This window comes from Aphelocoma coerulescens, chromosome 3 (assembly GCF_041296385.1).
Source record: "Aphelocoma coerulescens isolate FSJ_1873_10779 chromosome 3, UR_Acoe_1.0, whole genome shotgun sequence".
Classification (NCBI taxonomy): Eukaryota; Metazoa; Chordata; class Aves; order Passeriformes; family Corvidae; genus Aphelocoma; species Aphelocoma coerulescens.
This window is the reverse complement of record NC_091016.1, coordinates 116,256,527-116,269,372: the sequence shown is the minus strand read 5'-3', so window position 1 is coordinate 116,269,372 and position 12,846 is coordinate 116,256,527. Positions and strand designations below refer to the sequence as shown.

At 42.3% G+C, this 12,846-nt stretch overlaps 1 protein-coding gene across 2 annotated transcripts in view; it reads left to right on the top strand.

Annotated features, from left to right (window-relative positions):
- The window catches only part of HS1BP3 (HCLS1 binding protein 3), a 50,446-nt gene extending 41,764 nt beyond the window's left edge, over positions 1-8,682 (top strand). For both annotated transcript variants that reach the window (XM_069011669.1, XM_069011670.1), the window contains exon 7: positions 6,947-8,682. In XM_069011669.1, the coding sequence (XP_068867770.1) occupies positions 6,947-7,175 (229 nt within the window). In that variant the 3' untranslated portion in view covers positions 7,176-8,682. The remainder of the gene's footprint in view (positions 1-6,946) is intronic.
- The last annotated feature ends 4,164 nt before the right edge of the window (positions 8,683-12,846 follow it).

Here is a 12,846-nt window from a genome sequence, read left to right as displayed (position 1 = left end):
AAATCTCTCCCCTGCCCTCAGATCAGAGTAGGAGCTGTGGCAACCTGTTCCTTTAGTGGGCTAGAGCTGGATATGCTATGAGAGGGAAATGGAAACATCTTGGTCTCTTGGACATAGTCATACCAGTTGTATCATACCAAAAGTTTACCTGGGCACATTTTGCTAAGATCTTGGACTGTCCTGAGGTATGATGCACCAGCAGGTCTGTGGTAGGTCCAGAAACCTGGACATGTTCACTGCACTCCAATGGAGCAGCTGAATAATGCAGATGTGGGAGCCCTTCACTGGTGTACTGAACATTCACAGGTACCTCAGGGTCTGCTCACATGTGTGTGGTAGATCTGAGAAGTGTCTGACTCACTGTGAATCATGGGCAGAACAGGAGGGAGCTGCCTAAGGCAGAGGAGGGCAGAACCTTCTTCCAAAGGGGGATGGGAGGAACATAATGTTCAGAGCAGAACACAGGAGCAACTGAATCCTTTGTGATCTTTATGGTGCCTGAGTGGTCGTAGCAGCAGCAGCACCACAGCAGTGTCAGCACAGCAGTGAATCCTCAGCAGTGACTGTAACTCATGAGGCAGAGGCTGTTAAGGAGGCAAATGAGTCTGCAAAATGTGCATGGCCTGTGCTTGTCACAACATGAGGAAGAAGAGAATCTGATAAATGTTCTCATTGCAAACTGAAGACTGTGCTCACTGTGGATACCTGCTCATATGAAATGAGAATTACTGTTTTAAATAGAATCACCAACTTTACATTAACAAGTGTTGAGCGTTGAGAAAAACCAATTGCTTTGTAAGTGCAATGGGAGATTTCATGGGCTTTATCCCATGGGACTCTACAAAGCAGATCCCTGAAGAGGCCAAAGTCTGCTCTCCTGAAATCCAGGGCAGTGACTTTGCTGAGCATCCACTTCACTGTCCTGAGAGATTCAAACGCCACCATTTCATGGTCACTGCAGCCCAGCTGCTCTTGAGCTTCACATTCCCCTCCTCGTTGGTGAGAACGAGGTCAAGCCTAGTACCTCTCCTTGTTGGCTCCTTTGTCACTTGGAGAAGTAAATTGGCCTCAATGCATTCCAGGAACCTCCTGGATTGCTTAAGCCCTGCTGGTTGTCCTTCCAACAGATATTGGGGTGGTTGAAGTCCTCCATGAGGACCAAGGTTTGTGAATGTGAAGCTGCTTCTGTCTGTAGAGTACCTTATGCCCTCACTCTTCCTGGTCAGGTGGCCTGTAGCAGACCCCCACTACAGTGTCTCCTGTCCCTGCCTTCCCTTTAATCCTGACCCTTGAGTTCTTGGCTGGCTCCTCATCTGAAGCTCCTGACTGAGCTCTGTGCACTCCAACTGGTCATTGGCATAGGGGGTGAGAGTCCCTCCTCACGTCCCCTGCCTGTCCTTCGTAAGGAGCCTGTATCCTTCCATTCCAGCGCTCCAGTCCCAGGAGCCATCCCACCACGTCTCCATGATGCCAGTGAGATCATAGCCCTGCAGGCATGCACATTTCTGCCTCATTAATCTCAATCCATGCCTGCCTGGTGTAATGGATCAGGTTTTTGTGGAAAACTAATGCTGGAATTGATCCTGTGAATGTTGCAGCAGCTCTGTGGGCCCACAGAATTATATAAATTATCACACATCCTAGCCTGAAATAATTATCACAGCTGTCTGAGCAGCCTTTTAGGAGAGATTTAATTAGCTTCACCTTTGGTAATGAATAGGGAGCTGAGATGGAAGGAAGCAGCTGTCAGCACAACATTTGTCTTTTTCCAGTGCTGAAAAAAAGTGTCAGCAGCAGGATCCCAGTTCTGCTGCCCTGTGATGGCAGATCTGATGTGTTCCTTCATAGGATTACACTGATAATCCTTTCAGGAGCATTACATTTTTTAAGACTGAGGTTGTTTGTGAAACTGCACCCCAAACACTGTTCAGTCCATAGAGCTTCTTGAGCAGGTTTGTCAGCTTCTGGTTTCCAAGGAACTGTTGCCACTCTTGAAGCACAAAAAGTTTGTGTTCTTCTTTCAGCAAGCATTAGCAGATGCTGAATTCAGAGAGTAACACCTCTTCAACCTATGCAGGAGTCGTGTGGGGCACCGTCTCCAGCACCAATGCTCACTGTCCTGAGAATATGAGAACACTATAGTTGGGAAAAAAGCTTTGAGAAACTCCAGAGGGTTTAAACGTAGATTCCTTGCAGAGAGGGTTATTTAGGCAATGTACAGGTGGAAGAGAAGGTTGCAATAACTGAGTCAGAAATTTTCTGACCACTCCAGGGCAGTTTCTCTTGCTTGCTGTGACCAAACTGTGGGGAAAGGTCCTTGATTTGGCTGCAGTAGGTTATAGAAAAACAAATTTTTCTGCGATGGTTTTCAAGCATTTATTTTTTCATTCCTGTGATGTGTTGGGATGCTACTTAAAAGCATTAGAAAAGCTATGAAGTAAACTTGCCAACAAAACAAAAAGTTTTTTGCTAGACTGGAAACATTAATCCTTGCCCCACTCCTAGGAACATGTACAGGTTGTGTAGAATAATGTAGAGAGGCAACATGGAGTCCTAGTGTAGCAAGAGGTGCTTTTGCTGGGCTTGAGACCCACCAAATTTCAACCATCTCGCCTCAGGTTGTTTGCATTTTTGACAGACATCATCAGCTCAAGGAGCAAAAGCTGCCTGCTCTCCCCTGCCCCAGCTGTACCTTTGGCTGGGGATTGGGGAACTTTCTAGAGAGGCAGGAGAGAGGTTTGAACTTTTTCAGACTGGAAAAATGGACTTGTCTGATTTCCTAGGTGAGCAATGTAAACAACAGGCTGATTTCCTTAGAGGGCTTCATGTGAGACTGACCTGCACTACTGAGCCTGTTCTCTGGCACTCGGCTGGGCAGCACCACCGGGCTGCATCCATGCTGTTGGACTCTCTGCAGCTGCAGAACAAGGGGACTGTGTGCAGCTGCCTCTGGGGACTGGTCCCTGTCCCACACCAGCTTCCAGTTGTGCTGGAGAGTATTTTGGAGGAGGGCTAATCTCTCCCAGACCAAAACCATGCCAGTGGTTCCAATACAGACTGTCACATTCCAGTGTCCAGAAGTATTTCCTGGCCCTGGTTGAAATACACTGTGAATTTACCTGTAATGGATTGTAGGGGAAAGCTGAAGTAGGAGAGATACCTCCTTCACAGCCCCAGTGCTTGGCATTCCTGGGGTTAACTCCAGCCTATATCTGTCCATGGGCCTTGATGGACATCACACTGTCTCTCCTGACCACAGCAGATGTGATAGGCAACAACAGATACTTTGAAGTCTCCTGCCTATTTTTGGGCACACGTCTTTTCCTAAATTGTAGATGTGATAAAACAACATTCCCCAAGGCTTCGCTAAGGTATCTCTCGTACTTGGAATTAACACCAGACAAAATAAAGATAATAAGATGAGAAGTCTGTTCTGCAAGAACTGCAGTTAGTTGCACAACTGAGCTTCTAGCATGAGCATTTTGGATACTTTAGCAAATTATGGGAGTCTTTGTCTCTTTCATTACAGATTCTCATCACTAAAGCATTCCCAGCAAGCAGAGGTCACTGTCCCCATCACGTTGTACATACAGTCATTCCTGTCCCAAAGATCTGGTCCAGAGAGATGGGACAAAGTTCAGAGAAGTGGCATCTAAAATGTTGATGTTCTTGTGGCAGCTGCATCTGCCTCCAAGTCAGAACTCGTTTACTGTCTGGAAGTCCACATGCCAGCAGTCATGAAAGGCTTTGTGACAGCCTTTCTTCAGGAAGGGCTTTGATTGCTTTCTGTGTCAGAGAGAATTTCCACCAATAGTCTGTGAATCAGCACAACAATATGGCAGGAATTTTAAACAGTGTGGTGCTGCTTTTCTTTTACAGAAAAAGAAAGACTAATTAAAGAATGATTAATTACATGGATTCTCTGCCTGATTGTCTATAAAAAAGATGGGGTGGGAAGGTTCTTCCTTTAATCTTGTTTCAGAATAGTTGCTTGATTTTTTCTTTTTCCTCCTGGCCTGGAGTTAAATATGGTGGTAGTTATGCACTGTAACAATTCGTTTGCTTTCAAGAAATAGAAGTCCTTGTTTCTATCTCTGCCTGAGGCATTTTGCATTTTACCTCTTTAGTTTTGCAAAGACAGTTGTGTGTCACATGATCAAACAGCAGTGGATCAAACAGCTTGCCTAGCACTGCAGCCCTGAAAAGCAGGTTTTGAGACAAAGACCACATACTATCTGCTATGTTCTCTCTAAGAGACTTCTGTCTAACCAAGGTCTTGAAAAAATCCAGACAGAAAAAGGAAATTACATCATCAGCTTCCAGACTTTCTCCTGCAGAATCTTTGGCTTAAAAGCAGAATACCAAACCCCCATCCCCTAAAGACCCCCACAACCTACTGCACTGGATCTTTTGGGGGTATTTTTTTGGCTGTGCTGAGTGGTTTTCTTGCTGTGATTAGCACAGAAGCTGGAGTAGAGAATTTGGGAAGTTGTACCATCATACCAGGTTAGTGAGCTGGATTTACTGCTCCCCTTTCTGGGGCACCTAGTTCAAAATCCTGCTTCCTCCATATGGTCTCTGTGTATATTGTGTATTGTTCCTCTGGTTATTATGTTTTCTGTTATTTAAGACCAAAACTTTATGACATGGACACTGATTCATTCACTGTTTGTTTATGCCAAGAAGGGAGGCTTCAGAAATACCAGCCCTAACAAGTTTTGTTTATTACACAGCAAAGAGAACAAGAACATGTCTTGGCAGTGTGATCACAGGTGTGATATCTCTTGGATATCAGAGTTCGCAACAAACAGGAAGGCCCGGGCTTAAATGAAATTAATTCTTTGTAGATGAGGAATTCAGAAATATATTGAGTGTGTTTTGTAAGTTAAGTAGGATATGTCACCCACAAGGAATCATGGAAAATAAAAGACATCAGAAATCTTATTTAAATAAAAGAGGATATAATCTCCAGAGTTACTTAGAGGATGAAATCTGAGGCGCTGCCTGCTGGAATACCACAGGTAGAGTTCAAGGTGCAGAACTCCGGGAATGGCTCTGCCCATCAGTTGGTCTGTTCAGGTGTTCCCTTGTTTTAGATACCAGTGTTCATGCTATTGATTTTACAAAAGTAGCCTTGGTTAAAAGTGATTCTTTTTAGATTCCCTTTGGGAGTCACAAGAAGATCTGTCTGACTTCAGGAATGGTTTTACCTTAAAGGGTTCCGACTGCCTGTACACCAGAAAATTTAGGCTAATCCTTACTGACTTCACGGCCGGTTCATGGTGGGTGTAGTTTGTCTCAGCTTGGGCAGTACAGTAGTGAGTTCCTCATAGCTTTTAATGAGGGTGAACACAAAAAAGAAACCCTTGAAATCATGCAATTTATCTTAGTAATAGTGAGATCCTTAGTTTGAGGGGGCTGTAACTCTTGAAGTACCTATGGTTTTAACATTCAAACAATATTCACTATGGATGGAGGAGTAAAGTGTCTCAGAGAGGTTGGTTCTTCAGTTGATCGTGTTCCCTGTGGTCCGGGACAGTTGCCTTACCAGTTGCTTCCCAAATTACAGAAAAGCTCAGCTTTACTTTTAACTGTCTGCAGAAAGCCCCACCAGTTGTACTGCTGTGTGGTAGAGGCATTTACAGTATCTCTCCTATGGCTACTGGTACTGGTGAACAAAGAGAAAGGGAGGAATCACTGTCTCATTTAGGAAACAGATTATCCCAGTGGTTTCACAGGAGTCTGGGTAATCCCCCAAGATGCCTCATTGCCTGGCAGTGAGGAAGTTATAAACTGGATATTAGGAAAAGGTTTTTCACCCAGAGGGTGGTTGGGCACTGTACAGGCCCCCAGGGCAGTGGTGACAGCACCAAGCCTGATGGAGCTCAAGAAGCTTTTGAACAATGCTCTCAGTCACATGGTGTGACTCTTGGGATGTCCTGTACAGGGCCAGGAGTTGGACTTGATGATCCTGATGGATCCCCTCCAGCTCAGGATATTCTATGATCCCATGATTCTAACTGCAAGAGGCAAATGAGTGGAAGAACCAAAAAATACATGACATGAAATGATTCATTCATGCTCCAGGGATGGCCTGCCTACAGGTCACGGAGAAGGAGGAACTAAAAAGGCATCTTCCTTAGACTCCTGTACCTTATGCTGTTCCAGTGAGTGGAGCCACTGGAGAGGATCCTTCTTTTTCTTTCCTCCACATTTTGACTTTCCAAAGGCACACAGCTCTTGGAGTCACAAGATAATCTATGATAAGGGCTCTCTTAAAAGATTTTAACAGCTCATGTGGGAACAGATTTGGGCATACACAGCGTCCTACATCTCTGATAAGGTCAAACAAGGCAAGTGGAAAATACCTGAACTGTTTGAGGTGTCCTGGGTTATTTCAGTAGGAATCAGAGGGAAATTATCACCAAAAAGAGTTGTTCTGTATGGTCACAGATGGCAAAACTTCTTCAGTTTCCCAGAACCAAATGTGAACATAGAATTTTAAAATCCATTAGTGTTTCCAGGTTTTCATGATTGAGCATGGGGATGTTTAATCTCAGTTTTGGGTGATGGGGATGAAGAAGAAACAGAGCTGAATGTGGAAAATTTTACTTTCCCATGAAAATTTATGGAGAAGCAAACTATCCTGTCACAAATAAAAAACACTTGTTTCCCAAACTAAAATAAAGTTTGGTGCTTTTAGTAATTGCAATTTGCCTTTATTTTAGACATTTGAAAACATGCTGTAAAATTAACTTGTATAGTAAATTGAAAAGCCACATTATAAAAAAGATGGTTCTTACAGAAACTTCCACAGAGAGAGAAATTCATCAGAGTAGATCCTTTTCCTACAGAAGGTTTTGTTTTGAAAGATTGCATTTTCTTACAAAACAAAAAGCAATTCACAAATTCCCAGGATGTTACTGATGTTTTCTTTCCATTCCAGAGTTGAAGATAGTTTTGAGAAACTCTTAGAGGTTACCTCCAAACCAAAACCTAAGGTCCCACCAAAACCACCACTGCCTCAGAAGCCAGCAGTTGCCCCCAGGAGCACTAATTCACCTTCACTGGCAAAGCAAAAGGAAAACAGGATTCAGATGATGAATGAAGTGGACATTCTCCAGTATATCCAGGAAAATGAATCTATCAACAACCAGGATACCAGGCTTTTTTGAACATACGTATTTTTAAAATGTGATGATGCCTTCTTGGCCCCAACTCCCAGTGAGCTCAAGTGACGGCAGCAAGAACTGACCAGGTGTTCCTACTGTCACAGTGCCCATTTGTGTACCAGGATAGAGAGAGCAGCAAGCCTGAGTAGCAGAACCTCTGTTTGACGTTGACAGTGCAGCTGTGATAATAATGTTCCCTTAGATTTTCAGGGTTTTACAGGGAACGTGGATAAGGATGTAGCACTACAGATTGTCTAGTGCTATTTTAGTATCAACATAGTACAGTTTTGGCCAGTTGATTGAAAGCGGTGAGGATGTTGTACACATGGCAACTCTGAATGATGTCCAACAAATAGTCTGAGGCAGGATAGGATGCTGTTCTTGTCATTTTTAGATAGTGTATCTCAGCTCAATGGAAAGGCCATTTTCCTTTCATCCAGTGTATTTTTGTAACAGCCTTTTCCTCCCTGACTGGTATTTTGGTAATTTTTAACAGGAACTGCTAAATATAATTTAACAGTTCCTCTGTCTTTCAGTGGAACACTGAAATCCCAGCTAAGCCTGACAATCTGCTGCCTTAATTGTTGTGCCTCAACTGCACAAATGCCAACTTGTAGGAGAACTTCAGGCCTGCAGAGACCACACTGTGCATCTCTGACTCCTGGGGAGAATAGCAGATGACTGAGGGTGGCTAAGAACACTCTCCAGACATAGATGGAGGTTGCAGTGCGTAGGAGGTTTGGATGCTTTAGGACTCCTGTGAACCCCAGATCCACAAGACCGGATTTTTTCTAGCTAAGTCTTCCTGGGCTTCTGCTGTAATTAGTAGAGAGAGAGAGATTTCTTCAGGAGGTGATTCAGTGCAGGTGTGTTAATGGAGGAACTCTGAATTGCTCTCTGGAGTCACTCTTTCTCTCCTATTCCTTCACTTCTCCGAGAATTTTAAGAACCAGCCATCGTGATTAGTTCCACTAAGCTAAAATGAGTTTGTGTGGTAAGAGAGTGGTCTGTTCTTTACCATGCAATGGCTAAAACAAGGGAGGTCAAACTTGGCATTATCTAGAGGAAAAAAATAGGAAAAAAAATATACTGGAGAAATTTTAATATGCGGGAAAAGAAAAACATGATAAAATAGGCATCCAAGACACTCTGATTGAAGATACTGAATTTACACCTAATGTGAGTTGATACCTGCTGTCATGCAGAAAGAGATTCCTGAATTCATTCCATGTGTGGTCTAGCCAGAGATGAAGAAGACAAGCTCCCCAGAGGGAAAATTTTAATATATTTCAGCCATATCATCATCCCAATATTTGCCTGTCTAACATAGAACAAAATAAATAGAAAGCATTATATATATTTTAATAATGAAATTATTTCTATTAGCATTTCCTTTTTAAGCCAATGGAAAATATTATAAAGGTATCTTGCTTTGATGGGACAGATAAAATACAATCATTGGTTCTCCTCTCTGTATGGTATGTTTTACTATAATAAAACATTTTGCTAACCCACAGGTGTTACTGTTATTACTGTTGTTCTCTAGGTTGTACATTGGCAGCAAAGAATGAGGAGTGTTACATGGTGTTAAAATGTAAATAAGTATGAAACCAAAAATGTAGCTGTGCTCACATTTCCTTTGAGAGCAGCTAAAGGGAGAACCAGAGGTAGTACCTGGTCCTGTCCCCACAGTGTCCTGGTGCAATTAGGAGTCTTGTTTATCCCATCCTGCAAAAGGGGAATAAGCAGTGAGGAGATAAATGCCTTGCCCAAGAGCAGGCAGGGAATAGAGGCAGGAGAAATTAAGTCAGGGCAGCCTTCCTGTTGCACTCCCTGCTGTCATGAACAACTGCTGTATATTTAACTGAGGGCTTAGGGAGCAGCATCTCCGTTTTACTCAGCCCTGTTTGGAGACACTGCTTGCATTTCTCTATTTTTGGACTACAGCCCATCACACAGCCTGAACACTGCTAAAACTTCCAAACTGCAGCCATGGATTTAATGATCAGTAGACCGAGTGCAGTTCTTCACCTGCCTGCAATGGCCAAGGAATATTTTGCCCCCTAGCTCTCCCTAAAATTGTCAAATTACCTAAGCACAGGGAAGGAAGTGCTGTTAATTGTTTCTGTGCTAGATTTTTGAGATTATTTTGAGGTCAGTATTTTACTTCAGAAAAAAAAAATCTAGCATTCCTGTCAAGAAACTAATAGAAAAGGATCCCTCATAAACCCTGGTGTTAGGCTTTTGTTTTACAATGCACATGGTCTAGCTGCAGTCATAAGAGGTGAGTTACAGCCCTTGAATACATTCTATTTAATGAATCATTATTATACAAGAGAAGAATGTCAGACAAATGTAGCCCAGAAAAATTGAACATACTATTAGAAATGACGTAGGGAAACCATACAACATGGTTTGCATCCTGCCAGAAGAGAACTTTCTTTTTTTACTTTCTTTCATATATCACTTCTAGTAGCAGCTATTTGATTAGCCCGCCCTTGACAACCCTTGAAATTCAGTTATGGACTCTAATGTAGTTCTTGGCTGACAGTCATCACCTTCCAACATTAGTAATGGAGTTCATCAAAAGATTTGAAAAGCAAGAGTTATATTTAAACCCTTAAAAGAGATGGGGGGGTTAGTGATTAGAACTCATAATAGGTATCTCTGTTGCTTTACAAGCAGCTTCTTGTTTTGCGTAACATTCTGCTTGCTCTGTGGTACAGCACTAATTGACAACTAAGACTGTATACTTCATTATTTGGGTCACAGTTTAACAAATTATTTCACCAAGCTGAGTATTTCACAGATGAGTTGTGGGTCGTCTGCTCAGGTCTGCTCAGTTGCTGAATTTTTAGGAAAACTAATTCCCACAGAGCACTTAAGGCCTAGTTCTGTCAGTGACAATCTGGGTTGAGTCATAAAACAATATATTAGTTGAAACTGATATTTTTGCTAATTTTTGCTCAGATGTTAGCTTCTGCAAAGAAGCCAAGTTTCCTGAAGCAGAATACACAAGTCAACCTCTGATTGAAGGTCATGAAAATCCAGCACGCTCATGGGGCACTAAGGCATTACCTAGTGCCTAAATGAGGTACTAAATGAGCAATCCCTGAGGCTGTTAGATTTAATACAGAGTACCAGAAAGCACAGACTTGATCACACGTTTGTGACAGTTTAAACCTCTGTGGGTCAAGAAGAGAGAAGGCTTTTACTGTGAAGTTTTATCTATATTCTTACTTCTTATATCTGTATTCTTACTTTTCATTTCAACATCAACAACTGGAGTAAATTAAGTCACTCGCTTTCTGTACTGTGCCCTCTCCTTAATTTATCTTTAAACCCCCCGATCCAATTATTTTCAGCCCTCACCATATCACTAATCTTCCTTTACAGCCTCCTGCGTATTATTTCATATCATGTGTTGAACCTAATGAAGAATTCAAGTGATGGAAAAATGGTTTGCACTGCTTTGAGTGAAGATACTAGCACTGGAAGGTGGTAAATTAAATTAATTGTCAAATTAAGTGCTGCTGTGAGAGTTGAGAAGTCAGTGAAGCTGCTTAAAGGATTGATTAGTTCTAGATATTTAGGGACTAAGCTTTATTCATACCAAGATGTTATGGATGCTTAAAATTGATATGGGTTCAAGGAGACACCAGTTAGATTCATGGAAGAGAAATCAATCGATGGTTATGCCACTTAGAGCATGGAAAGTCCTTGAGCTACAAGTTACTGGAAACAAGGGAAATACTCAACAGCCAGGTATTGTCATATTTCTCTAGAGTGATTTTCTTTTGGCTGTTGTGAGGAATACTGTTCTGGGCTAACCCAAAACTCACACTGAATGAGTCACTCAGGGAGGATTTGGTGACTGAGAGAACAGAACATACTCAGTGCTTTATCACCCTAGTTCCCAGCACCCTCTATAAGATCCCTCCACTGGCCTTGCAACAACAAAGCAGTTTCTCCTATTTGCTCAGGAGAGATTCCTGGAGTCAGTGCAAATTTTGATTTGCAATGTGTACTTTTTCAAAAGCTGCTTTTGACATATAGTGAGCAGTAAAAGTCCAGATGGTATGAGAGGAAGATTTCAAAGATTCTTGAATGCTCTTCCAGATCCTCTGCTCTACTGAGACCTCATCAGGAATATGACACACAGTTCTGGTCCCCCTGATACAAGAAGGACATGGAGCTGTTGGAGCAAGTCCAGAGGAGGCCATGAAATTGATGAGGGGACTGGAGCACCTCCCCTGTGAAGACAGGCTGAGAGAGTTGGGGCTGTTCAGCCCAGAGAAGAGAAGGTTGTTTGGAGACCTGATAGCAACATTCCAGTATCTGAAGGGGGCTACAGAGAAGACGGAGAGGGAATCTTCTTCAGGAACTGTAGTAATAGGACAAGGGGAAGTGGTTTCCAAGTAGAGGTAGGGTTAGATTAGATATTAGGAAGAAATTATTTACTGTGATGGTGCTCAGACACTGGAACAGGTTCCCTAGAGAAGCTGTGGGTGCCCCATCCCTGGAAATGTTCAAGGCCGGGCTGGATGGGGCTTTGAGCATCCTGGTCTAGTGGAAGGTGCTCCTGCCATGGGGTAGCATTATGGTCACTATGGCATCTTCCTTGTAGTCCTTCAGTCACCCAAAAATCATAACAATGTATGAAACCCCATCATTTTCCTGGGTTTTGGTAAAAGAAATGCAAACCAGTCTCTCATTGAATTCATTAAATACTGTCAGAATGCAATTTAGCTATTTTCTGCCAAAGGCAATGTTTCTGTGCCACTGATGTCATTGAAAGGTTGCTTCCTGTGGCTGCTGTGAGGGTCATGCTCTCAATCTAAGCTGTCAAAACCTCATGCAGATCAGTGGAAGCTTGGTTGTGCCGATGCTGGAGAGAGGAGGTAAAAGAATAGGATGTGACACCACTGACAAGCCTGATGGGCTTGGAGAGCACCACTGAGAAACAGGAGAGACAGGACAGAATGAAAGAAGGCATCTGCCTGATTTATACACACAGTTCCAGAGCCATTCAATTCCCCTGAAATATCACAGCTGTAGGGCTGAAATCAGCAATTCATTTAGAGGTTCTTTGGTGAGAGGAGCTCCGTGGTTTTTCAAATGAACATAAAAGCAAACAAAACAAAATTATAAAATTCCTGGGGTAATTATTGAGCACTTTTCTTACTTCTCTGCTAATCTATCTGGTTTTTAAGTTCACACAGAGATTTTGTCTAATCTTCTCCGATTCTTTTTTTGCAATAATGATTTAATGATACTGATTTTACTTCAGAAGAGATTACAGAAATAGTCCATTTAGTAATGTCTGCGTATGTTAACACGTTTTTACTGTGAATAAAAACAATCATTTATTAACCCTGAATGCTGACAATCAAAACTACCTAGTGCTTCCCTCCCATCTTAAGCAATCAAATCTGCAGGCTACTATGATTTCTTTTCCCACTTATGCCTTCCCCTGTCTCAACCTTTCATAGCTTACATATTTAATCTTGTGTACAGACCCCAAAAAGATTTTTTATGTCCAGAACTACTGTCTAATTATAGCTGCAATGCCTACCTAAAAAAAAAAAAAAACCAAAGAAGCAAAACTAATTTACATTTATGTAAATTATGTGGAAAACTCATCTTTTTCATGAGGAACGATAAAAGAAATATG